This window comes from Rhineura floridana, chromosome 1, assembly GCF_030035675.1.
Source record: "Rhineura floridana isolate rRhiFlo1 chromosome 1, rRhiFlo1.hap2, whole genome shotgun sequence".
Lineage (NCBI taxonomy): Eukaryota > Metazoa > Chordata > Lepidosauria > Squamata > Rhineuridae > Rhineura > Rhineura floridana.
In genome coordinates, this window is record NC_084480.1 from 267,079,052 (window position 1) to 267,107,030 (window position 27,979).

Below are 27,979 nucleotides of genomic sequence, written 5' to 3' on the forward strand. Positions count from 1 at the left end.
TTGATTACCATACCTGTGTATTATGTGGGGTTGCCCTTGCATCTTGTTCAGAAGCTGCAACTAATGCAAAATGCACAGGCCAGACTACTCAAAGAAACAGGTTATTGGCAACATGTTGCTCCTTTGCTGAGAGAACTGCATTGGTTGCCAATTTCCTTCGGAGCAAGGTTTAAGGTTCTTGTGTTAATTCAAAACCCTAAACAACATGAGCCCAAATTGCCTCAAACACTGCCTGATTTTACCAAAAGTTTAAATGGGATGGGACCTGCATTCAGAATTAAAACTTTTTCCCATAAAGAACCCTACGCACCTTACTTTAAACTTTTTATTTATGTTACATAGATACAATGTATACAAATACTGTTTTTTTAATGAAAAATTGCTGTTAGCAATGAAAAACTGTTAAAATAGGCTTTAGTGGTTTTTGATTAAAATACAAAACTCTTCATATATTCAACTTTTCCTCATAGCTGGCTCTGATGAACTCCATTTGTTATGCTGATAGCACAAAAAGATGTTGCTTTTCCACTGTCTTCTTACAGAGGCATTTGTCTAAGGAGGTGAGGTTCAAATAGATCTTTCTGTACATTTTGAGGATTCCTCAAGGTTGAATGGCTGCAGGAACAAAATATTATAAAACAGTATTTTAAACATAAAAATTATTTGGATTCAATAATAATAGAGTATCATTTTCCTCCACAGATGTGTTTAGATTCTGTGCTTAAGCTCCTATTCAACTCTACATAAAATTGTCTTAATATGCAATTAGACCATATTCCACAGGGCATGCATTTATTTCTGACAGTACATTAAGGTGGCAATCCTACACCTCCTTACTTCTGAACTGATATATATAGAATTGTGCTTGAAATTGTTGTATTTATTTATAACAACTAGGGGCTCCACCCCTGCGCTTTTCGCACCAACCTGCACAATCCCTTTCCTCCAGGTTGTCAAGCCCTCCCTGCCCCACACGGTTCACCAAGCTTCCCTCCCAAATGCATCACTAAGCTTACACACACACAAAGGTTGCCATGTTTCCCCCCCATCCCCCACAGGTAATCAAGCTTTCCCTCACTCCCCACAGGTTACCAAGCTTCTTGCTTTGCAGACCTTGCAGTAGTGATGCTGAGGCCTCATGGAGCTGCCCCGGCCTGTTGCTCTGCAGCTTGTGTAGGCTGGTGCTGGCCACTTGATCTGGGTCATGAAGCCTCTCTCTCTCTCTCTCTCTCACACACACACACACACACACACGTCGCCCAGCTTCCCACCCCACCTCAGACAAGTCATCAAGCTTCACCCTACAGTTTGCAGTACTGTCTGTGGTGCTGTGAACTGCAGCATGACACTTAAAAAAAGCAGTATAGAGTTGTTTTATCTACCACCTATTGCAATCTGTCTCAAGATGGTGAACACAAGTATAAAACACATCAAAACAAAACAAAACAAAACACTAAGTTCATAATACAATGAATATGATACAGCTGGTAACCGAAAAGACACCACTGACTGACTCCTCAACATTAAAAGCAACAAAAAGCCTGAGGGCACAGGAGTTTTTTGCAAATGCGAACATATCAACGTTGGCGCTTGTCAGAGAGGGGAGGTGGTTCCATAAAAAGGGGACCATTATAGAAAAGGCTCTCTCCCTGATCACTGCTAACCAAGATTGTGGGACAACCAGAAGGGCCTCCTCAGCTATGTGAAATGTTTGATCAGGGCAGTACCGAGAAAGATGCTCATGCAGGTATTCTAGTCCCAAATTGTTTAGGGCTTATAAGGTAAAACCAACACCCTGAACCTTGGTAGCTTATTGGCAGCCAGTGCAGCTCCTTTAGAAATGGTGTAATATGCACATACAATTGGACACGCCACTGATTAACCTAGGTGCAGCTGTCAGACCAACCTCAAGGACAGCTCCACATGCAGTGTATTATTACAATAATACAATAATCTATTCTTGAAGTTACCAATGCATAGAAGTCACATTGGCCAGGCTATCTTGGTCCAGGAATCGGTGCAGTTGGCATACCAGCCAAAGCTGTGGGAATATACTCTTAGCCACTGTAGCCACTTGGGCTTCCAGGGACAGAAGTGATTCAAGCAGCACTCCCAAACTGTGTATTTGCTCCCATCCAGAACAGGCAAATGATCCTATTCCCAGACCCAGGAACCACTCACCCATAAGGCCTCCATCTTGTCAGGATTCAATTTCAATTTCTTGACCGTCATCCTGCCTATTATTACATCCAGACACCACTTCAGAACTTGTATAGCCATATCTGATTCATATGTAACAGAGAAATAGAGCGGGGTCATCAGCACATTGCTGACACCATGCTCTAAATTTCCTAATGACTGCTCCTAATGGCTTTATGAAGATGTTAAATAGCATTGGGGACAGTACAGTTCCAGTATATATGATCAATGGTGCAATACTATGCAAGCTAACTCAGAAGTAAATAACATTTTGTTTAATTGAGATTACTCCACAGTAAGGATGCATAGGATTGCAGCCTAAATGTTAAATGGGAAAACCACAAAAACAAACACCAAAAACAAATTCCAAAACTAACTGTCATGACACTAGAACATACAACGACTGTGGAATTATTGGTTTCTAAAATGACGCAAGTAAAAAATGTGTATTTGGGGGTAAAATATTTTACAGCACAACCCTATAATATGCTAACTCAGAATACAAATCTTATTAAGTTCAATGGGGCTTACTCACAGAAAGTGGGTATAGAACAGCAGCCTTAATTAGTGCTTTATAGACTCTTGTTAGGACTAGAAAGACATCTGCATTTTCACAGCACAACATTATCTAAATTTCAGTTACCAATACCTGTGCTATTAGTATTCCTTTTGTGTTCTTTACAGAGATATATACTCTGTATTCTACATAAACAAAATCCCCATATATCTTAATTCTGGCAATCCAAATGTTTTCCAGATCATTCTGATAAAGAGTCTGGTCTCTGTCTAACAGTCCAGTCCAGTTAGGGCAGTCTGCTGTGGAAACAGGTTTCCACATGCAGATTTATCCTACCAGGAGCACAGAACGCTGCCAGGCAAGAGAAAGAACATCCAGAATTCAACCATGCTCATCCAGTCCTGCAATATGTACATACTTGTGAACAGGAGATCAGTGCTGTCAGCTTTGATATCTGTTTCAGGAAAAAAAGGGGGCCTGGGATGAAAGATGATTTGCAGACAGGGAAAGAATCCTTGAGTACATGGGTAGTTTCACAGTTTACCAATGTACTCAGATATCTTTGGATCACATCCCATATATTTGAATGTACACTAAATCTTTTTGATGCACAAATCCTAAGCAGATTTAAGGCCAAGGATCTCCTGATCTTTGAAAAATACAACCCAAATGTACAAGAAGCCATTGGTGGACCTAAACAAAGTCAGGAAGCGGTTCTGGAGCATTTCACCCTCTCCTCATACTCCATTTCCCCATTGAAAACTAAAACCATCCCCCTATCAGCCCTGTTGAGGAAAAATGCACGTATAATACAGGTATTAGTGGAGCTAATAGCTTCAGGATAGCAACTTTCATTGGGGAAAAAGCATCAGATAAGGGGGAATCCTAAAACACCAATCTCCCCCAGTGCCACTACCCCAATCCAATCCAGGCTTCATCTCAGCTTCTTTCCCTCTTTTATTTGTAATGAGATCCAATCACAAATATCCTGATAACATGTAGTTTGGCCGAGAGAATTGTGTGCTTTCTCCAGTCTGGATAAAGGGAATGTTCCTATATCTCCCCTGTGCATTTGGTGAGAGATAAATCTCGTTTTAGAAAGATCACCTTCCATTGAATCAGGGTGCCTAAGGCCTGCTTTTAAAAAACTGCACCTGCTTTAAAGGCTCTTCTTGCCCTAAAATCCTTATGTCTATCTTTATTTGGCAAGCTTCATTGCCTCAAAAGGGTTACCATACCTGCAAATCCCATCCAGCTCGGCCATAAAATAAAAAAGTTATTGTTGTTTTGTTGATTTTCCCCTTACAATCCCAATGGGGGATTCAAAGCTTTGGAAAACAAACCACAGACTGGCTTCAGATCGAAACCAAATCATTTTTCTGTGCACACATACAGAATCAGTTGCACAATCAGCACTGCTTCTGTATCATTCTCTGTCAACCATGTAGATCAGCAAGGTATCAATAAGCAAAGGAATGATTAGACTGTAGGGCTGGAAGTACTGAAAATAAAATTTGAATTATCTGCATGTGCCCTGACATTATGTCAACTTTTCCGCAGCTTAGTATGCAGAATGGCAAAGCATTTAAAGGGCAGTAATCAAATTTAAGAAATAATTTATATAATATATTGCTTTATTTCCCAACATATTGATATAGTTGACATTGGCTGACAGGGCTGGTGCTCCTGTAGAAACCCTGGTTGAACTGTGGAATACAGAAATGACCTGGGTGGTTGACATGATTGCTCCTGAGCACCCTCTCCTGTGTGGAGCTCATATGGCTCCATGGTATACCTCAGAGCTGAGAGCTATGAAACTATATAGGAGACTGCTTGAGTGCAGACGGAGATGAACTCCTGGTGGATGCAATTACACACTGGTAACTGCCTATGGTAAGCTGTATTTAATTGTCCGGGGGCTATTACGTGCTATCTGAGGCCCATTGTAATGAATTTGCTAGGCACTTCCAGGGTAACATCTTTAGCATCCTCCAGTGTTATAGCAGTTGAATCAAGAGAGGTATCCGGAGCACAGCCTTGTCCCGATTTCTTGGATGAATTTCAGTTGGTTACAGCTTGAGGACGTTGACAAGGTGCTTAGACAGGTTCGTGCCACCACTTCTGTGCTGGATCCTTGCCCTTCTTGGCTAATAAAAGCTAGCAGGGATGGAACAGCCAGATGGGCCAGGGAAGTGATTAATGCCTCTCTGCGAGAGGGGGTGGTCCCTGGTTGCCTGAAAGAGGCGGTAGTGAGACCACTCCTGAAGAAACCCTCCCTGGACCCAGAAAATCTTAATAACTATAGGCCGGTAGCAAATGTTCCATTCCTGGGCAAGGTCCCTGAACGAGTGGTGGCAGGCCAGCTCTAGACACGCTTGGATGAGACAGATTATCTGGATCCATTTCAGTCGGGTTTCAGGCCTGGCTTTGGCACAGAAACAGCCTTGGTCACCCTGTATGATGACTTCTGTTGGGAGAGAGACAGGGGGAGTGTGACTCTGTTGATTCTCCTTGATCTCTCAGCAGCTTTCGATACCATCGACCATGGTATCCTTCTGGGAAAACTGTTCTGCAGGGGTAAGTTCTGTCCCCCATGCTGTTCAACATCTACATGAAACTGTTGGATGCGGTCATCTGGAGCTTTGGAGCGCGTTGCCATTAGTATGCTGATGACACGCAGCTCTATTTCTCCTTTTCATCTTCTTCAGGTGAGGCTGTCAATGTGCTGAACCAGTGCCTGGCTGCAACAATGGACTGGATGAGGGCTAATAAACGGAGGCTCAATCCAGACAAGACTGAGATGTTGTTAGTGGGTGGTTCTTCTGACCAGATGGTGGATGTCCAACCTGTCCTGGATGGGGTTGAACTCACCCTGAAGGAGCAGGTTTGTAGCTTGGGGGTTCTCCTAGAACCACCTGTCGCTTGAGGCTCAGGTAGCCTCGGTGGCACGAAATGCCTTCTACCAACTTCGGTTGGTGGCCCAGCTATGCCCCTAGCTAGACAGGGATAACCTGGCTTCAGTTGTCCATGCTCTGGTAACCTCCAAGTTAGATTACTGCAATGCGATCTACGTGGGGCTGCCTTTGAAGATGGTTTGGAAGCTGCAGCTTGTGCAAAATGCAGTGACCAGATTGGTAACAGGGACCAGATGGTTCGAACATATAAAACCGATTCTGGACTGCTTGCATTGGCTGCCTGTATGTTTCCAAGCTTGATTCAAGTTGCTGGTTTTAACCTATAAAGCCTTACACGGTTTAGGACTACTATACCTGATGGAACGCCTCTCCCAACATTAACCCACCTGTACACTACGCTCAACATCAAAGGCCCTCCTTCGGGCGTCTCCTCCAAGGGAAGCTGGGAGTCTGGCAACAAGGGAGAGGTCCTTCTCAGTGGTGGCCCCCAAATTATGGATTTTGTTGATGAGGTGTGCCTGGCGCCAACACTGTTATCTTTTCCGCCCCAGGTCAAGACTTCTCCTAGGCATTTTAGCATGTGTTTTTAAATTGCTTTTTAAAAATGCATTTTAAAATTTGTATATTTGTTTTTAATTGTTGTAAACCACCCAGAGAGTTTCAGTTCTGGGGCGGTATACAAATGCAATCAAACAATAAATAAAATAAATAGTTGAAATTATAAGGGCCGATGGAGTGGGGATTGGTAGAGGGATCAATGGAGCCCTCTTTCCTTCCTCCCCCCTTCCAGCCTTCCCACAGGTGTACATGCACTAATGTACTAAACATCACTCATAACAGGAATTAATAGTAAACAGGATTGGAGAAGTGATATCAGACTGTATGTATGCTTAACCTTTACACTTCTAGATGTTTCTTCACTCCAAATCACCCCATCAGAGGCTGCCCCCAGTAAGTTCCAAAAGTGAATTTAAAATTCCATGGAGAAAAAACTGCTTTGGGGCATTTGTGTGATTTGAAGTGCAAAACAGTTAAGAACCCCTCCCACCACCAGAAATTATTTTCCTATTTAAAAAGGACCATCAGTATGTTATAGACATCTAGTTTGGTCCTAAATGGCTATGTGCTACAAAATGTGAGCAGCCTAAATTAGAATTTTGTCCTAACTAGGAGCTCCGTCCCTGCTTGCTTTGCTCACAAACCCCACCCACTGCAGGTTGTGCTGAAGCTCCCCCCTTCCCCCCAAGAGGAGTCAAACGGCTGGCATGCTCCAAGGCTTGGCCTACTGCCTAGCATCCTGTTTGGGCTGCAGCCACTACTGCCGCCACCACATAATTCGCCAGCTTGCCCTGCCCCCATGCTGTGACATCATAACAACGAGGGCTTAAATTTTTATTTCACAAAATATGAACTGAAAAAAGGAAGAACTTTGGAAATAAAAATTGTGGCAAGATCAACATAAGAAAATAGACCCTGCATGTTATTGCAGGGCATAGGAGGGTTAATAGTTTGAGCTCTATAAACCCATCTTTCTAAACAGTGCACTTCCGCCCTTTCATATACGCAGAACTTCATTAGAAGTTTCATACATTGATGTGTATTTGGACTCCAAAAGTGTTATAGGGAACAAACCTGATTTTCTCAATAACTCTGTTTTCTTCATGAACTGTTGGTTGGGATTCTTTACTAGAAGGAGATCTATGTACCTCAGACAAAATAGCAAAATTTGGTTTTTCTTTGGCTACTGGGAAGTAGTAAACAGGAAAATGAGGATGTTCTGTGTCATTATCATCTACAGGGTACAAAGACATAAAAGTATTAATTATTCAGAAAACTCTCCCAAAGTATTAACCAAAATAATTATGACGGGGTTATATCTGCAGAATTATCCAGTTATAATAACTAGTTAAAAATGGAAATATAATTTAACAAAACCATATATGATATATATAAGTATAGCATTTTTCAAAAATAAACTATAAACACTACTGGTGTGCATGCTTTATGTCAAAGTCCAAGCAGGATTTTCACTAAAAAATTGGAAGAAGCAGAAAAGTGATGCACAGAGAAACAGGAGTCTTTGATGTTACTGATTTTACAAACTCAGATTGTTGAAAGTAACATAAATAGGTAAGCCAAGATTTTTTTTTATAAAACTATGTTCACACTATAATTAAATTTGGGACTCTCTACTGGCAGGCATACTATTACTATTCAACAGCACATAATAACATTACATAAACTTTTAAAATACTGTGTAAATTTATTCCAAAAATATTCTAAAAAAATATTGTGAAGATTTACTACAGAAGATTCTTAAACAATTAATCAAGTCTTATGCAATTACTGGATTATCTAAAAGGGGTGATTTTACTTTATTTATTTAGAGGATTTACATACTGCCTTTGCACAAGCCACAGGGCAACAAAGTTAGACAAGATAAAAACAAAGCAGAAAATCCTTAAAATAACACAACCCACCAATGTATCACAGCAAGTCACAACAGTTTACTAATACTAGCAGCAGGAGAATAATCAATGTATCCCATCAGATCTCTCCTCTTCCAAATGTCTGCTAAAAATGGTGCATCTTAACCAATTGCCTAAAATTATATAGGGATGAGGCCAGGCACTCCACAGTAGGGAGATCCACATATGAAGAGCAACCATTGAAAAGGCCATTCCCCAGGTCCTCACACTACGTACTTCATCCCATGTAGGGATTACCAAGAAGGCTGCATCTAGCTGATCTTAAGGCATGGACAGGTCAGTATGGAAGAACGCACTCTTGCAGATATTTGGGTCCCAGACCATTCTAGGGTTTTAAATGTCAAAGTAAGCAATTTGAACTGGGCTGAAAAAACAACTGGAAACCAGTGTAGTTGTTTTAAAATAGGAGTAATATGCTTGCAGCCAGCCAGCTGCCCCTGTCAGTATTCTGATCACTGCATTTTGTGCTAGTTGCAATTTCTGGACCACATTCAAGGGCAGCCCAGATAGAGTGTTATAACAGTCCAATTTGGAAGTTACTACAGCATGAGCAACCAAAGCCAGATTATCCTTATCCAAAAATGGCTGTAGTTGATGCACCAGCCAAAGATGGGCATAGACTCTTCTAGACCCTGAGGCGACCTGGACCTCAACTGCAACAACTGTACCAGGAGCACCCACAAACTATGTATCTGCTCCTTCAGGGGAATTACAGTCTTGTCAAGTACAGGTTATTCTGCCAACTCCTGGACATGGGAACTGCCCATCCACAGTATCTGCCTTGCCTGGATCAGCTTCAGTTGGCCCACATCCAGCCAATTAGAGCTCCAGACACAGGCTCAGGATCTACACTGCCTCTCCTAGTACTAATGGAATAGAGAGATAGAGGTGGGTGTCATCAACATACTGTTGACATTTTGCTCCACATCCCCTGATAACTGTTCCTGGTGGCTTTATATAGATATTAAATAGCATCAGTGTAAAGATCAAGCCCTGCAAGACCTGGAAGGACAACTCCTACAGGGCCAAACAGAAGTCACAAAATGCTATCCTCTGGAACTGTCTTTGGAGATAGGAATTGCAGTACCTCCAACTCCTAACTTAGGCAGTGCAGGAGGATACCATTGTCAATAGTATTAAAAGCTGCTGAGAAGGGGAATCAACAGAGTCACACTCTCCGTTTCTCTCTTGACAAAAGTCATTGACCAGGGTGACCAAGGCAAATTTAGTACTCAAACCTGGCCTGAAGCCAGAATGAAATGGAGCTACTTGGTTTATCAGAGCATCCCTGAAGCTGCTCCATCATCACATTCTTGATTATCTTGCCCCCAAAGGGAACATTAGTAATTGGGCAATAATTGTCCAACACTTCTGGGCCCAGGGAGGTTCTCTTAGGTGGGGACACAGCACCACCTCCTTCAAGGATGGTAGAACTGCCCCCTCCCAAAGTGAGCCATTGATCACTCCCTGGACTCCCCCTCCCCACCCATTAATCCCATTCAGCTTGTTCTTACCAGCCAGAAAGGGCAAGGGTTAGAAGGCATGTGATAGGCTAAATACCTTAGAACAGTTTGTCCATGTCCTCAGATTGCAGTAATTGAAACTGATCCACCAACACTAGTCAGTGCTCTGGACACCTTTAAAGGACTTAGCCAACTCTGAATTGATCTGAGTGACTTTACCCTCAAAATGCCTGGCAGATTTGTCACAGCAAGCCTCTGATGGCACAATTGACCCATTCATCCAGGCAAATCCTTTACACACAGAAAGCTCTGTTGGATGGCTCCTTGAAGATGCAATGGTGGCAGAGAAGCAAGTCCATCACTACTGCCACATGGTAGGCACCAAGATACATTTGAAACTGTTTGGTCAGATTTATTCTGACATTTTTGCCACTCTAGCCATCATTCTTCTTGCTTCATGAACTTAAATTCCCTAGTATACTAGGGAACCATCTTGGAGTGCTTAGGAGCAATCCTGTTACAATCCCTCACTGTACCACAAGACCAGGGCCTCAACAGTCATGTTGGCCATGCCATCTGGATAATCCTCCACAGCATTTACACCAAAATGCTTATTCCCAGGAATAATCTTCAAAGCACTATAGCCTTGTTAATTATCTATTGACATTTTTCTTCCAAACATGCTATTTTCTTATCCTGTAAGTGATCATGAAGATATAGTTTGTATACCAAAATGTGAATATGATGCATGCTCATTCATTGCGCTTTCTGTCCTGTTTTTCTTCCTTGCATCTCTGGATGCTTTCCAATTCATCAGGAATTGTCTTTCCATTTCCTTTATTTCTTTTCCATCAAGTGAATCTGAGGGGGGAATTTTTTAACAAATATCAAGAAAATGCTAATTTTGGGTTATTCAATCCTTTCCTAGATGTGGCTCTAGTATTCTTATGAAATGAATGTCATGAAGAAGCTTTTGTCTCAGTAGTATTGTCCTTTTGCCATCTGTGTTGTTACATCCAAGATACCAATTTGTTTCTCTAATCTCCATCTGGTACAATACAGGAACTTGATTCCCAGTACAAGAGAATCTCTCATCTCCATGCTTCAATGAGGTGAGCCCTGCTATACGGTAGCAGTAATCTTCAGTATTGCTCTGTCAGTACTTTGGGGAAATATGGACAGTTTGCATAAGGGAGAGGGTGAGCAACATTCTGAGCTGCATCCTTTTGGACTGCTGCAGTAGTCATGTCAGCACAACCCTGCTCTGACAGATGACTGTGTAGAAGGCTTTCAATAAATGCCTTCCTCCATATGAGCTTGACGGGTTCATTCTTAATCAGAAATATGAGAGATATTTCTCATTTGGATACCTCAGACTGATCCCTTCTGTCTGTGGCACCCAAGATTTGGATCAGCTTCCCATGTGAAGTCTGTCTGACCCCATTACTGTTCACTTTTAGAAGTTTTATTTCAACAGGATTTTTTGTTTTTGATGCATTTCAATTTCTAGTTTTAGACTTTTGTGGTGTATTAATAATTTTTGTGTTTTTATGATTGTGCATTTAAATCTTGATTGTAATCTCAATTGTTGTTGTTGTTATGTGCCTCCAAGTCGACTACAACTTATGGCGACCCTATGAATCAGTGACCTCCAAGAGCATCTGTCATGAACCACCCTGTTCAGATCTTGTACATTCAGGTCTGAGGCTTCCTTTATGGAATCAAGTAATCTCAATAATAAATGGATAATACATAGATTTCTGATAATTTTAAAGACAAAACAGCAATGCTGAATGTCTCTGTCTAACTGGTAGGACAGAAATATAGCAATTACAGTTGTATAGCAGCAGGTGAAACTGAAGATAAAATTAGGCAGGTTCAGTTCAGATGTTTAGCATTTTCCCCCTTCTACATTTGCACTATTGTACAAAACAAAACAATAGGAGAAATCATTATGTCATATTATATGTCAGTGCAATGAAAGAATTAATCTTGTGAAGTGGTTTATGTGCCAGACTTAAAAACCAGGATACCTATTGAAATCCCTGATGAGCCATGAAGCTCACTGTGTGCCTTGTGCCAACCTAAACTACTTCACATAGCTGTTATGAGGCTGCCACTCTTTAGAGGAGTGGTGCACATGTGATAAAATAAAAAATAAAAACAAAAGTCCCAATGAATTCGGTGGGACTTGATTCTGGGTAAATGTACATAGGATTGGGTTGTAGTTTGTAATAGTCCTTTTCCTGGTCACCTATGGAGAGCAAGAATTCTCTCAGGTAACTAGGCAGTCCAGTTCTACTAAACAAGTTATTTTTAAGGCTGCAAATAACTAACAAAGGTAGGCCAGGCAAATACGATTTTTTGTGAGCTAGCAACTTTTGTTTCCTTATATACAAATCTAAGGCTACAATCCTATACCCACTTACCTTGTATTTATACGAAGTTTGCTGTAACTTAGCATAGCGTGCAGCACAATCTTATACATGTCTACTCAGAAGTAAGCTCATCATGGGACTTCTTCCTAGGTAAGTGTGTACAGGATTGCAGACTTAATGCATGAATTAATTTCTTGTAAAAGGAAAGTGCTCTCTGAAAGTATGTTATTTTACCAAGAGATTTTGACTGCAGTATAACTCTGTCCTTGTATTTTGGTTTGTGGCAAACAGGATTCCCATTCAGCTCTAATTTGCACAGCTTGGTCCACACACCCAGCACAAACTCCAAGTCCTGCCAATACCAAAGAAAAGAGAATCAATACTTTTGCTTATTTATCTCAATACTATAACTAAGCTAATTCATAATTTTATTTATTCAATTAAATGTAAGTTTTTCAAAGAATGGTTATTTACACAACTACCTTTACTAGGGTCAGTAACATGATGGCATAGTAATGCACACTGAATTAAGACACACACATGCACACTAAAAGCAACCTTCTAATAATCATTCTTTAAACATGAGTTTAACCCTTTGATTTTCACTTTCTACTATAAAAATAAAATATAAAATCTAGGTCAAAATCCAGAAACTGTATGTGGAAGCACAAATACCACTTGCAGTTCTTCATGCATATATATAAGATCTTCAGCACAACACATGTGTGCAATTATAGGGGCTTACATGCAAAAAAGAATCTGCACATGTGGCTTGATTTTCCTCATTCAAGTTGTGTCAGTGGCACACATGAGGAAAATAGCCTCTCTACATGTAGTGGTGAATCTCTGGATTCTAGCCTTAATATAGCTGGCTGGAACAATGCTGAACATTATCATTATTATTAGTCTAAAGCCTGGCAAATGCCCTGAAATATCACTGTTGGTAATTCATTTATTATTATTATTATTTAGATGGCATTCTTCAGTATACAAAATCTCTTCACTATACTTGCCAATCAATTCAGAGTTGGTTGTTCAATGGGAGGAAGTGACAGTAGGCAGTCTTTTCATGATTATTTTAGTTATTCAGAATATGGTAAGAAATAAATTTCTTCCACATCTATGATTCTCTTGGCCTAAGCCAGGGGGAGAAGAGGTTTGTTTTTACATAAACTTTTATCTAGCATGGGTTTCTTCTTTTATTAAGGGCAATCTGACCTAGTTTTCTTTTATATTATTACAATATATAAACAAGGTAACATGGCGTGTATGACTTATAAGAGTTGGCAGATATGGGTCTTGTGGAAAGCTATTTCCCAAATATCTTCTTATTGCTTACTGCTGTCAGCAGCAGCCAGAAATAACAGTACTTGGCAACTGAATTAAAAGTAATTTGCTTTTTCCACTAGTTGAGAAATACCTTAATTTCAATCTGTGTTAATGTTAAAGATTCTCTTTTTCATGTTCTTACTGATAATTTTCAAACACCAATATCTTTACATAGACTTAGATCCTGAGATGTGTCAGCAGAAACTGATGAGTCCTCTACTCTAGCAAATGGTGTTGGGTGGAAAAGGAGATGGTGGGGAACGAATCAGGAGGAGATGGTGGGGAATGAATCAGTCTCCCTGCCCCCTCTCCCAAATAGGTGAGTGACATCTGGCTCTCCATCTAGTTTAAGACATACATGCAGAAACTTGCTTTCCTTCATATAGTGTCAAAGCTAGATCAAGATGTTGGAAATATTCATTTTCAATGTACAATAGAATTTTTTAAGCTATTCAGCAACATTTGCTAAACCCTTTTTCTGGTGTCCATCAGTTATCCAGGAACCAAAATCAAATGTAAAGTGCAGGAAAGCAAAAGTTGATTTTTGCTCTCCAATCTTTTGTTCTTTGGAAAAATCAAGAACATTTGGACTGTTAATTTTCAAGGTTCCCAGAGGAATCAAGCTGAGCAGAAAGGTCGTCAAACAGAGTATGGGCAGCAGCGTGCAGAATAATAGCTTTCACATAAGGAGCTATCTATAGAAATGTTCTGCTTCTGTAACATTGACCCCACAGAATTTTCATCCATAGTTTTATATATATAATATTGTGCTCTGCTTAGCAGATATAAATGCACATATTATTTCTCATATCAATCAAGATAAATCAAGATATTTTTAATATCAAATTTGAAGATATTTTGCATATTTAGGCTTTAAGGTTTAAACTGCATATCGGGACAATTTGGCTTTTGATCTCTCAAACATGGCAGTGCATTTGCTGACATTCATCCCTTATTAACCTTAACTCTACCTTTCTTGCCTTCACCATTGTCAAAATTTATACTGCAAGATCCTTTGAAATCATAATCATCATCTACTCAAAAAGAAAAAAACCCATAGAATGCATCTGAAAAATTACTTCTATGAAAGTAGGTTCTGAAAAAGCAAAACCATATATATTTCTTGGAACCTGGCAAAGTAAATAGCTAAACTTTGATGAATGTACCCACAGAATTTTGTAGATATCTGTTGACTACTATTCAGATGATAAATGATCCAGAACATGCTCGCACTGTGTATGTTTATCTAAGAAGGTACTAATCCCATGTTGAAATATGATTACCCTTTGGATACGTGCCAGTTGTTCATTGCTTTCCTGTCTCTAATAAAGTGTTTTCACTTCACAGCCTTTCAATAAGCTGTACTAAAGGGACTAGACACTTTTTTGGGCAGTCTCTGTTTGATAAATGATCATGTCATGCTATCACTTAGAGGTCTGCTACAAAATACTAAAGAGCAAATTATATTCTAGGCACATTGTGGGGCAAAAGCTTCAGATGACATCTGTAGTACTAGCGGTAGCCTTCTTCCCAATTAATGATGGCCATTTAAAAACCTGTATTTGACTGGTGTACTCCAATTTTTATCAGCTGTGTCTAACTGAACTGCCCTAACTACATCTGTAGACAGCAATTTGTCATCATTCTGACGATCTGCCATTATCTCTTTCAGAAAATCTATATTTTTTCTCTTGTTCCTGACTGAATTGTGAAGTGAAGAAATTCATCTTTTTGATATCTTGTTGTCATAATCAATAATGGCCAAAGGTTGAATAAATTAAAGATTTACAACCATATTCTCAAAACACTTAACTAGCACAAGCCTTTCTGAAATAAACAGGACTTGTACCGCTTCAGATATGTAAGGTGACAGTCTTATAATCTGAACCTATTTGCCATAATCCAGAGTTTTGTGCATAAAGGGGTTTTCTATTCCCTTAGATGACAGGGAGACACTACATTCATGTTTAGGCATACATGCCACTTGGCATGCATAATCTTTTCCCTCATAGAAGAAAATGGTAAATGTTTACACACTTTCGGCTTGAAACATCCCATTTGTACATGTGATTAGGATCACAGTGCTACTCTTACTACTTTGTGATACTGTATCTATCTTACTATAATAAAAATGAGCATTATGTCTATTCCCCCCACCCAATTAAACATACAGAATTACAAAAATATTTGAAACATTTTGTAAATCAAAGATTGAAAAAGTTTTTAAAATATTTAAAAATATTCTCTAGTAGCAATATTTGTATACCATTATGAAAAGCTTATTAAATATACAAAAACATAGAAAAGAGAAACAAATTGAGGGCCTGTTTGAATGCTCTGTCCGTCCACTCCCCCGCTACTCTTAAACTGTAAAGTATAACACCAGGAACAAGTCTCAGGCTTATGCAGTTCCTCGCTGTCTCTCACCCACATCCTCACTGTGCAGAGAAGTTAATGGCATAGGCCATTCCAAATCTCACTGCATGTTCTGAAAAGGCCCCAAGAGAAGAGATAGTACTGAGTTTCCACTGAAAGGGAATCCATTTCTTAGAAACTCATGTTCTCTTTCATGAACAGAATTTGTTCCAATGCTATCTATCATTTTATATGAAGTATTTTTTCTAGTAATAAATCTGATCCTACACTCAAAACATAGAAGCAACCCTCATTTATTTCAAAAGAAACCTATTGGCTCCAATCCAAACAACATGGAAGTGCCTACTGAGGACTGGAAGAAGGGGAACGTGGATTATTCTCTCCCCTTCAAGTCATGTATCAATCAATGCTGTCAAATCTGACACTGTTAATTGTCTTGTCATACAAGCACAGGACAGACCACCACATCTGTACCCTAGGATGTTGTTGTTGTGGCTCTCCCCTCTCAGAAACCTTAAACAACTACATACATTTCTATAATACTTTAATATTTTAACTTTTGAAAAAAACAAAACCACAAGAGCGCCGCTGGATCAGACCAGAGGCCTACTTAACCCAGCATCTTGTTTCCCATGGTGGCCAAAGAGATGCCTATTGACACGGGCTTGCGTGGAGCTGCGAGAATGATGATGATGATGAGTTGGGATGAAGCCTGCAGTAACGAGCCAAAAGGAGCGCTGGACTCTGAAAGCTCTCGTGCCATGGACAGTGATAGCTCTGCCCCAATAGCTCCACTTACTAGTGTTTCAAAAGCAGCTCAGCCCAGTCAGGCTATTGCTTCTCCACCCAATGCTCACGTACTTCCTATGCCCATGCCACTGCGCAGCCCCCCTTCCCCTGATGCGGAGGACCTTGCTGAGGCAGAGCACCTGCCTTCGCCTCATACATGGCAGCTGTGGTGCCGGCAAGCTCAACAAGCCTCCACTGTCCATCTGAGGAGCAGCACTTGTGTGTGTGCATGCTCTCAACAGTGACACTCAGTTCACGCAAGTAGGGTGCCCAGTAATCGTTACTTAAAGAGGCGTATCAAATTGCTGCGACAACATCTTTGTGCAGTGTAGTTGTGCCTAGGTAATCCTAGTAATGATGTTGAATTCTGCGTAACCTATACGCTGATTCACAAAGCACTCTGAACTGAAACTTTCTGTTACATCTACTAAAGAAAAACACACCTCCACGTTCGTCTGACTTCAATGGGTTCGGGCAGGACACCTATGGGAAGCCCACAAGCAATTTAGTCCTCTCCCACTATTGTTCCCCAGCAAGTGATATTCAGAGACAGAGATACTCCTCTGATCCCAGACGTAATATGTAATCATGACTAGTAGCCATTGATTACCTTAACCTCCATGAATTTGTTTATATCTCCCCAAACAATTTTTTAAATTTTAACTTTTTCATTTTCAAATAGAACAAAATTACAGAAAAGAAATCATATTGAAAGGATGGTAACAAATTCCATCAGTAATTGCTTATACCCCTTTTCTTCATCTTTACAATATAGCTCAACTATAAAATCAAATCTAAATCCCAAAGATGAAATCAAATCTTAACACCTATTCCCCTCCGAGCTCTTAGAAACAGAAAAGCTTTGCCTCCTCAACCAAATGTTAAAGTGTGATAAACAATGTTGTAGGCCTTTCCCAACCTTTGGGCCCCCAGATGCTGATAGACTACACGTCACATCTGTTCTAGCCAGCATGACCAGTGCTCAGGAACTGTAGTACAGCAACATGTGGGGACCCAAATATTGGGAAAGGCTGTTAAACCACATAGTGAGAAGGGACTTCATCCCCTTAAAAAAACACCATATATCCAGGAATGTATTATTTTTAAATCACCCCCTCCAAATAAATAATTCCTATCACTGAAAAATTATTAAGCATTAACTATCTTCATTTCCTGTACAGGCTTATCAGTCTTTATTTCTTCTTTATTACCTTCACATGGTGAAGTTGGTTATCAACAGCTATGAGATGGGAGATATTTTCCAGAATGGCTAAATCACTCAGTTCATCAATATTATTATTGCTGATATTCAAAACTGATAAAGACTTCTGCAATGAAACGAACATTTAAAAGGAAAAACCAAAAGTTATCAGCGGCAACCATTATGTGGTTACTAGGGAATAAACTTGACTGAATTTAGCAAGACTTACTTCTCAGGCAAGCAAACAGGCATAGCATTTCACCACACAACTGCACATTTTATCACCACCTCATTTTGAAACACTTTGAAATTGGTGGTTAAGGCCCTTTTATAATAAAAGTGGCAGTAAAATGACCATAAAAACATGCCCAACAAGAAAATACAAACAAAAACATATAACTGTACTCTTTTGTAGCTTCAGTCTAGAAGTTTATGTCAAAGGCAAGTAAGTGCTACCTTTAAATTTTCAGACAGAAACAAATTAATGGACTTGTACAAGGCAACATGTTAATTCCTAATTGCTTTGACCCTTCTTTCCAAGCTTTTGGTAAATGTCATGTAATCAAATGGAAACATTCTTGGATCAGAATAGCTGCTCTAAAGTTAATTTTCTACTTTAAAAAAGGCTTACTGGTATGCTTCAGTATGCAGTATATTCAGTGTGCAAAGGTACACATTATAATCTTGTTCTTCTGCAATAAAGATTGGCCACTTTGATGACCAGAATGCTAAGGAAAGGGGTGCTGCCTACTATTCTTGCAAATGTTGAAAATAAGAATTAACATCTCAAATGTTTGAAAAAAAAATGGCTAGGATAAAAAAACAAAACCACGCAATTTGTATGCCTACCAAGACTTTCATCTTGTGTTTCCCAACACAGAACACAACGTGAACTGATTTTAAGACTGAGAGGTGTTTCAAAAGCTGTTTGTGAGATGGCATGGTGGGGCTGGAGGCAGTTCTGCTTAAAAAGGGGGGAGGAGCAAGACCCCCACTGGTTCAAGGAAGCTTTTAGTTGTGCCTAAATGAGTTTTGTTTTTAGTTCAAACCTATGTCTTCTGTGCAACTTTGGAAATAATTCCATTTACTGACTTCCGGGAAGGGTGACTTTGCTTGTGCCTGCTTTTGAGACGGGCTCCCGCCTCAAAAGAAGCTTATTCAGATATAAATCAGTCAGAACATTTTTTTTTTGACTGATGAAATTTCTCCCGGGCAGGGAGAAACATAGAGATCAACCTCAAAAGCCTGCTTTTGTTGGGAGGACTGGATTTCATTAATTTATGAGAAAAGGTCCAGCCAGCAATGCCAGACGGACTTCCGAACAAGCTCTATCTGATTAATGCGATACGTTTATCTTTTCTTCAAAGAGAAAACGGACTAACAGGCAAGCACCCTTCTTTCTATTATTTTTTTTACTTGGTTTAAATTGTTGCAGCAAAAAGAGATTTGTCAAATGAATCAGCTTTAAAGAACTTCTGGGTGAGCTATAACTCTTCTCTGTTATTCACGAAATTAACAGCTTATCTCTGTTTCTATTGCAAAAAGCTGTCCTGGAAGTGCATTCTAAAGATATAAACAGAAGAGGGATTTCTATTCCGAGGAACATTATATTGTCTGGGACTATTCTCTTTTTGGTCTATTTTATTTTGACGAATCTGCTTCTTCACGACGCCACTAACTGTTTTGATGCTGGGAACTAAATTTGTTTTGTATTCTTGAACATAGAGAGATAAGGCAGGCTGCTCTGTTTATACTGTGATGTCATCAAGCCTGGAATATTAACCCAATTGTTGCTGAAATAAGAAGTGGTTCTTCTTTATTTTTGTTTTGTTTTGTTTTCGTGGTTTTAAAAATGGCAATCAAGGAAGTGGCTGAGAATCTGGAAGTAATTATGTTTCAGAAAATAATGGATGAGATTGAGATAACGAAACAAACCCTGCGACAGGGCAGTAAGGAGCTGAAAATTGAACTGAGCAAAATGACGCAGGAGCTTAAAGAAATAGGGGATCCTGTGAGAGAGGAGAATGAGATCAGAGATGAGAAAAGAAAAAATAAAGGGAAGATACAAGCCCTGGAGATTGGAACAAATGTGGAATTGGAAAAAGATCTGGAGTTTATGGATATTAGAAATAAAATCTACTGTTTGGAATTTAACGTTATCTCTGAAGAAATTAATGAAGATATTAGAGATAAAGTTATCAATGGCTTGGATAATCTTCTGGACTGGAATGATGTGATGGAGCTTGATATAGAGAAAATCTATGGAATTAACTGCAGCCATGTGACAATGGAAAAACTCTCAAGAGATGAGCCAGTGCATTTTGTAAAAAAGAAGAACACAGATATGACTTTACAACAATATTTCAGCAACTTATTCAGAATTGATGGCAAGAAAATATTTGGGATAGAGGAAATTCCCATCAGACGCTTATTATATGACTATGGTTATGACAGCAAGATTATTATGGAATACTGATAATGGAAGATTGGACACTGAAATTACTGGACTTAACAGGACTATTGAAGATGGAAGATGGAATTAATATGGATAATGGAATAATGGCTATTGAAATTATTGGACCTAACAGATTTTGATGAGATGGATTAATCGATATGTTTATTTGGACTATGGTTATGACAATAAGATTATTATTATTATTAACGAGATGGATTAATCGACATGTTTATTTGGAGAAAAATTGATAGATATATTTCTTAAAGAATTGAAACCTCTCTTTGACTTTTTGTGGAAAGAATAAAGTAATGTTTATGAGATTTGATGATTAATTAAGATAACTACTGGAGGAAAGTGATTTTATAATATAATTTAAGAGACACGATTGTTATATATTGTAGACCTATAACTGATTTGATCTGCGACAAATGGGAAGTCAACATTTTATTTTTTTGTTTAATCATTTTTGTTTTGTTTTGTTTTTTGTCTTTGAATGTTTTATGATTTTGTTTTGTATGTTTTATGAAAATTTGAATAAAAATTATTGTAAAAAAAAAAAAAGGAAATAATTCCATTTACTAGCTCACAATTGTTTTTGCTACCCTGTTTTTTAAAAAAACTAGCCTGGGGATGACTATGGTATGTGACTCCTTAAAAATATTCCTGGCCTCTTCCCTGAACGTTCAGCCTTTTAAAAAAAGCTTCTAGCCCTTTTTACTGGGGAGATGCAAGAAAAAACATGCAGGCAGATTTCTGTCCAGTTGCTCACTAAAAAGTAAACTTGTTATTGCCTTCTAATGTTCTCTAATGGCTAATGAATGAAAAGGCACTGAGATAACTGACTACTAAGCCCTTACTTTGAAATTTTATACATTTTACTTTTATTAGTATTTAACACAATGAAACAAAATAAATTTATTAGGCTGCTCCTATTTTCTGACTGTCCTGCAACAATCCTCCATAGAATGTTCCAGGCTACACTCAGGCGTGATTCTGACATTGCATAGAGAACTCAGGAAAGTCAGATAGTGGGAGAAAATTACATGCCCCATCTCTTCCAGGTTAAGGGGTTCTTTAGAGGATGCCTTGTCTAAGTGCCCCCCAAATCCTGTTGCTTGATTTTAAACCAGGGATGGGAAACCTGTGGCATCATCCCTAGTCAACATGGCCAATGGTGGGGGTTCCATTTGTTCTCTGGAATATCCTGCAATGTGCTGTTTGTGAAGCAGAAACAGTGGCAGGTTTACACAGCTCCTCAAGGCCCATCTATTTAAACAGGCTTTCCCTGGCTCCTAAGATTAATCACACTTCTGTTTTATTATTTATTGGTATTTAACAATGTTTTATTGATGGATTGTTTTTACTGACATATTTCTTTGAATAATGTTGTATGTATATCCTTTTTATGACATTGTGGTATTCTATGTAAACCACTTACAGATTTTCCATATTAAGTGGTATATAAATATTATTAATGAATGAATAATGAATGAATGAATGTTTGGCCATATGTACAGGTTCTTACACTAGTTGATTGTGGCCCACTGGTGGTCTGAAAGAAAAAAGAATCGACCCTTTTCCAAGTCACAAAACCTTCCAAGCTTGGCTGCCTGGGGATAATTCTTACTTGCCACAGGAAGCAGACTAGTTGCTATTTATAGGCCTACATGTGATCATTTTTATTTCTCCTGATAGTATATGTTTTGGACTGCAATTCCTATCAGCTCCAGTGAGCAAGTGGGGGATGAAAGAGAACAACTGCCAGTAGAAAAACTGACAAACGAGTAGTGGGGAGAAGGAATACCAGAGGATCAGGCGATACTGTATTAGGATAATTCAGTACAGGTTTTGCTGAAGCCAGTGGACTTCTACACTTATATGCTCATAGTACATGATTTATGAAGCTACCCTCATTCAGGTTTATGGGCAATTTTTTTTAAAAAAAATCTATATTCAACAATCTACAAATTTCTTGCTACCTTGTTCATTTCTTATGATTACAGAAAGTAAAATAGGGCTTTGTTTCTAAATTAAGGATATTTAACTGAACAAAAAGCTCAGTATTAACTAACTATATTTAGCACTGGGGTGGCAAGCATATTCTATTAGACAACGGGAAATAAATGCAACATAAATGATTAAAGAACTTATTGCAAAGCAAAAAGATTTTTAGAACTTATACCATTGCTCACCCTAAGCTTTACAAATATTTATAATGCAAAACATATTAACACTTTTGAGTTCATATCCTGCTGAAGTAGAGCTTTTTGACAAACGGAAATAAAGTAAGTATAGAAAATAATTCTTGCAATTTTTTAGCAATCAATATCTAACACCAGATGTCACTGAAACTGTATGTTCTTACCGCTAGTGAATGAAGACTTCTTGGGTCAAACAAGAGCTTTTCTCCTAGGGGAAGCTGCTGGCTTTCAACATGTAATTCTCTTAGCCCGTCTAAAGTCTCTAAGCCCTCCACTACAGTGATGTAATTGCCGCCGAGATACCTTGAGGGTATATAAAAGAGGCTTTAGTTCTGTGGTTTGTTTTGTAGAGCTTACTACCAAGTGAATCTATTTAGTAACAGTCGAAAGATTTATACAGTCTGAAGAAAAACTAGAGTAGAAAAATCTGTTTAGAATCACCTGGGAACAACCCCGACAAAATAAAAATATTTTATAACAAACTATAGGAAAGACAGAACATTGGGCTTTATAATTAATTGTAGAAATTCTAACAATAAAATGGAAAGAAAAGTTTCAAATATTGTAAACTGCTATTATGAAGCATAATACAGGCAAAGAAAAGAATGGTAAAATCACAATGATTTCAATGGAAGAGTCAAACATAACAATGAATGCATCTTTAATGTTCAGAGCGACAGGCTACCATAATTCAATGCAGATAGAAATATAATATACTCCAACATATTTCATCAAACACACATGAAAAAAAAAAGAACTCAAGAAAACACTTCCCCTCCAAAGGCAGATCGCACACTGATCCTCAACTGATAAAAATAATCATTTGTAACTTACAATTTTTCAAGTTTTATTAATGATGCCAGATTTTCAATCCGTGTAATGCAATTGTTCTGCAGGTACAGGTGTCTTAGGTTTGAAGCAAATTCCAAGTTATGTATTTGTCTAATTTGGTTATCATACAAATAAAGGACATTAAGGTTTTTACACAAAGAGAGGTCATCCTAAGGAAAAGAATGAAAGCATATTTCTCTGTAAAGTTAACTCATGAACAAATGCTTGGGGATTCTAGTTTTTCCAGATACAGCTTTTTCCTACTGCATAGACTTATATTTCCTCAAACATGAAGATCCTACAATCCTTGGCAGATATATTGGTATATATATTAACAAATCACTTATCTTTATTACCATGGCTAGGATCCAAAATCCAAACTAAACACTGAAGTTGTGGCCTTATGTCACATGGCAAGCTACTTTGTAATGGAATATACTTTCTGAAGCACTTTGTGATATGCCATGGGGTTCTGTTATTCAAAGCAGAAAAAGGCAAGAATCCTGTGGCGCATGGCCAAACCCTTAGGACTGCCTAGCTAAGCTCTTTGAATCTTGGTCCATATTTTTCAACTCATAATTATATTAGAATTGTAGACCATCCCAGGATATAGGGGTACTGACTGAATGTATGACATCTTTATTTCCAAATGTTAAGGAAATTTCTGAAAAGCATCCATTGTATCCGCTGTACACAAAATATATTTAAAACAAACTCAATATTGCTGGTTAAAAACTATTTCACTGCATATAAAATGTGATTTTAATGAGCTAAATGATATCAACTCGTAGATCAGTAAGAGGAACTCACAAATATATTTTCAAGCTAATTATTGTAATGGTATGAAATACAGAGTTTTCCTCCTTTGCCTCTTTCGCTAACCAAAACTGTCCAGTTTTTATTTTTATTTACATAAGCACCTCTGGGAGCCTTTTTGGCTGAAAAGTGGGGTAAAAATGCTTTGAATTGCCATTAACACAGAAACATGAATAACAACTAAAAAATAAGTTATATTCTCAAATAATGAGAGTATTCTTACAATTATATCTATATTTTTATTTGATAACTTGAGATGAGTTGTTTTCCTCAAGTGCTGGGCCAAGGACTCATCTCTGCGATTCTTTTGATTGAGGCTTTTACCAATCAGCTCCAATGTTAGTCGAACCATAATTTTGTAGTAAATTCCTTTTTTTCTCAAAGAATTCGATATTCACGTATTCTTTTTTCCATCACAGAGCCTTAAAATAAAATAAAGTTATAAAATATCTTCTTCCGCAGTATCGTAAAATTATCATATACTTTTTCTCCAGTGTTATTTTCTACTTTCTATGAAATAATTTAACTAGAATAGCATTTTCATTATTACAATTTTCCTTATAAAAAAATGTCCATGGTAATAGAAATCTTCCCAAATTTTCTACAGGATTTTAAACTAACAGTCCATTCTAACTCTGGATATGTAGAAGCAAAACTGAAATCCAGTTATGTAACTCTTAATTGACTAATCATGTTTCGATTGTTGATGTTTCGACTGGATATGCCGCACTGGGCTCCCGCTGGGAGGAAGGGCAGGATATAAATAATAATATGAATATGAACAAAAGCACTAGTTATGAAGAAAAAAGGATGTAGTTTAAAGCAGTATCTCAGAAGCATTGTTTCTGTCTGAGAGAAGGCCCTCTGCTCAGCAGATAGCATCTGCAGCTTACAGTTCATATAATTGTATTAAAATCAATGAGAGCCAGTTTTGTATGGTGGTTAGAGTGTCAGACTACTAACTGGGAGACCAGGGTTCGAATCTTCACACAGCCATGAAGCTCACTGGGTGACCTTGGGCCAGTCACTGCCTCTCAGTCTCAGAGGAAGGCAATGGTAAACCACCTCTGAATACTGCTTACCATGAAAACCCTATTCATAGGGTTGCCATAAGTCAAAATCGACTTGAAGGCAGTCCATTAAAATAATTTTTTAAAAAAAACATCTGAATTGATCAGGGGAATTTTTTAATTAAAAGATTTTGAGTCACCTAATGTGATTACATTTTAGAACCCTAACTTGGAATTAAGGTCCTATTAACTTGGAAATTAGTTCCTTTTAAAGGGACTCGCTTCTGGCTGATCACAATTAGGTTGATGGTCACACTGTGTGAATACTACATAATTACATTAGTGTAACAAAAAACAATACTTTGACCTTGATAAAATGTCCTAGGGCTCCCTCTTCTTCCTGATCCCCATCCCACACAATCCTAGAAAATAATGTTGATTGTACAACTTTATAGCTCCCAAATCTGTATACATGGGGATACCCAGGATCAGGTAAGTTCATTTCTGTATTGGCAAATCTCATGAATGCAAAGATTCATACCACTTAGATACACATTTCTATTCTAAGTTTGAGAACTTTTCATAAAATCAGAATGCTTTTTTTTTAAAACCCAGAAAGGTTTCCAGAATAAATTCTAGGGCCTTTTAATACAAGTATAGTGCTCTATTTGCACCAGGGCTGTGGAGTCGGAGTAATGGAGTCGGAAGCAATTTTGAGTGGAGTCGGTAGAAATGTACTGACTCCGACTTCAAAATAAAATTAATATTTAATATTAATTTATTAGTATTAATACATTAATATACATTTGCCACTTATGAAGGAGTCAGAGTCAAGACAGTAGAAAAATTAATATACATTTGCCATTTATGAAGGAGTCGGAGTCGGACAGTAGAAAATTAGAGGAGTTGGAGTCAGACAGTAGAAAAATAGAGGAGTCAGAGTTGAAGTTTTGACATATTGACTCCACAGCCCTGATTTGCACCAGTCTTGATTCAGGGACAGTACCATGCTATTTCATCCCCATATAATGGATGTGAGAAAGATTTGCTGTAGATGTGGATGAGAAATAACTTTACTGCAGTTCACCACTTATAAAAATCAAATGATATACATTCTAGTGCTTGACAGTATTAAATATAAGACTCAGGAAATGACACCTAATTACTGGGAGTGGGATGGAGCTTTAATAGCATTCACTTTTTTTTTTCTTTTTAAGAGCTATGTTTGAAAATTTTGTGAAAGTTCGTAATATATATTACTCTGTAATTTTCAAAATATATTATAGGTATCAGGATTATTTAGCAGAAGGCAGATGGCCCTTACAATAGTACTGAAGATTATCCTAGCTAAGGGAAAGAATCACGTTTTCCCATCTGCAAAATACTGCAGTCTGATCATTAATGTTGGGAAAAGGCAACGTCAATGTTGGGAAAAGGCAATGTCCCTGAAACAGGCACATCCCATTCAGGAAATATTCTTTCCCCACACAATAATCTGATTTGGGGAATGGCAGTAGCTCAGTGGTAGAACTTCTGTTTTGCATACAGAGGGTCCCTGGCATCTCTAGGTAAGGCTGGGAGTGTTCCCTGCCTGAAACCCTGGAGAGCTTTGCCAGTCAATGTTGACTATAATGGACCAGTAGTCTTGACTCAGTACAAGGCAGCCTCTCAGATTCCTAATAAGAGGACACCTATTATCGTGCCTGGCAATGAAACCTCTATTTCTTTTTTTGGGGGGGCTGGAACTTTCTTGACATGTCAGGGTAGACCTGACAGTGTGTTCAAAACTATTTCAGTCCTGGGGGTGTGTGAGAGAAGCTCTGCAGAGGCTTTTATCCCAGCATCCCGCCCCCACTCTCCCCAAGTGCTTTTCTCTCAGATTACCAGATAGCTTCAGGTATCTGAGCCCTGGCTGGGAGAAAAGTGCCTGAAGGGAGAGACTGCCAATTGCCAAGTTTCTCATGGGACTACACACAAACCACACTGAATGCTACAGCTTGGATTCCACAGGACAGCTGGGCTTTACAGACTTAAGATATTGGAACCGACCCAGCAATGTAATGCCAAATTCAGAACTCCAGGGTCCCTTCATGATAGTCACAGCCACGCCCCCTCACAACCACACCCTCACTCACTCGCTTGCTCCCCATGGTTACCTCTACACTCCTTCCATGCACACCTTCTCCCACAATAGCAAACTTGTCCCTAAGAGCCAATCAGCATGAAAGGGCAAGGAAGCATATTAGAAGACTCTTCTCAGTGGCCTACACTCTCCCCTTTTAATGCTCAGTGGCTCATAGGACGCTGGAGACATAGGGACCTGGCTGGGACTGTGCTCCCAAAAAAGTAAGGTGCCTAAGACCCCCGTGACCCTGGACGACTACACCCCTGCGCCAGCCTCTTCTTCTCCACCAGACCCCGTCCACCCCACCGCCTTGTGGCCTCACTCGAGTACGGCTGTGACTCTTGGTTGCTCGATGCTGCTCATCAGAAGGAATTTCACCTCCCTCAGACGAACTGTGGAAAAGGGTACGCAGCTGGCCTTGCTATGAAGTAACCATGACTCCAAAACTTGTTCGACAGAGACGGCCGGGCCGTCAAAGCCACGCTATTCGACCCAACCCACGGTCTCCTTCCCTACTCACATCTCATGAATTCCGCGCCCTTCAACCCAACACTCCCCTCAGCTTCTTTCCGCACCAAATGCCCATATTAGAGCGCCCTCCCTCGCTCCTAAGCCCCGACGGGGGACACGTCGCTCAGTGTGCCAACACAAGAGGTAAAGAAGGTGAACGAGATGCTTTGCTGCTGCGGCTAGAGATGGCAAACGCGTTGCTATGGAGACAAAAAGTCGCCTAATGTATCCGCCTATGAAAACAGCTCTGTCGATGCCGCGGGGCGGGAATAGGAGTCGTTAGTACACCTACGATGCGCGCTCCCAAGTGGCCGTCCGTGGGGACAGGCGTTGGGAGAATGATTATAGAAGTTTGTGCATGCGCACCTGTGTGTA

The 27,979-nt window shown here is 39.1% G+C and overlaps 1 protein-coding gene across 3 annotated transcripts; it reads right to left on the reverse strand.

Annotated features, from left to right (window-relative positions):
• Nucleotides 1-367: 367 nt before the first annotated feature.
• On the reverse strand, nucleotides 368-27,928 carry PPP1R42 (protein phosphatase 1 regulatory subunit 42). 3 transcript variants are annotated; one of them, XM_061603526.1, is made up of 9 exons: nucleotides 27,615-27,925; nucleotides 24,183-24,381; nucleotides 23,147-23,313; nucleotides 22,477-22,615; nucleotides 17,667-17,783; nucleotides 12,196-12,313; nucleotides 10,313-10,444; nucleotides 7,264-7,423; nucleotides 368-615 (listed from the first exon to the last, which is right to left on the reverse strand). In XM_061603526.1, exons 2-9 carry the CDS (start codon nucleotides 24,309-24,311, stop codon nucleotides 537-539), a joined length of 1,041 nt encoding a protein of 346 aa, XP_061459510.1. In that variant the 5' UTR covers nucleotides 24,312-24,381; nucleotides 27,615-27,925; the 3' UTR covers nucleotides 368-536. The 3 variants fall into 3 exon arrangements, 2 of the variants coding, with proteins under 2 accessions (XP_061459510.1, XP_061459581.1); XM_061603597.1 differs by lacking the exon at nucleotides 27,615-27,925 and adding an exon at nucleotides 27,417-27,604; XR_009759735.1 differs by lacking the exons at nucleotides 368-615; nucleotides 7,264-7,423 and adding an exon at nucleotides 12,013-12,107 and having other exon boundaries at nucleotides 10,358-10,444; nucleotides 27,615-27,928.
• Nucleotides 27,929-27,979: the final 51 nt, after the last annotated feature.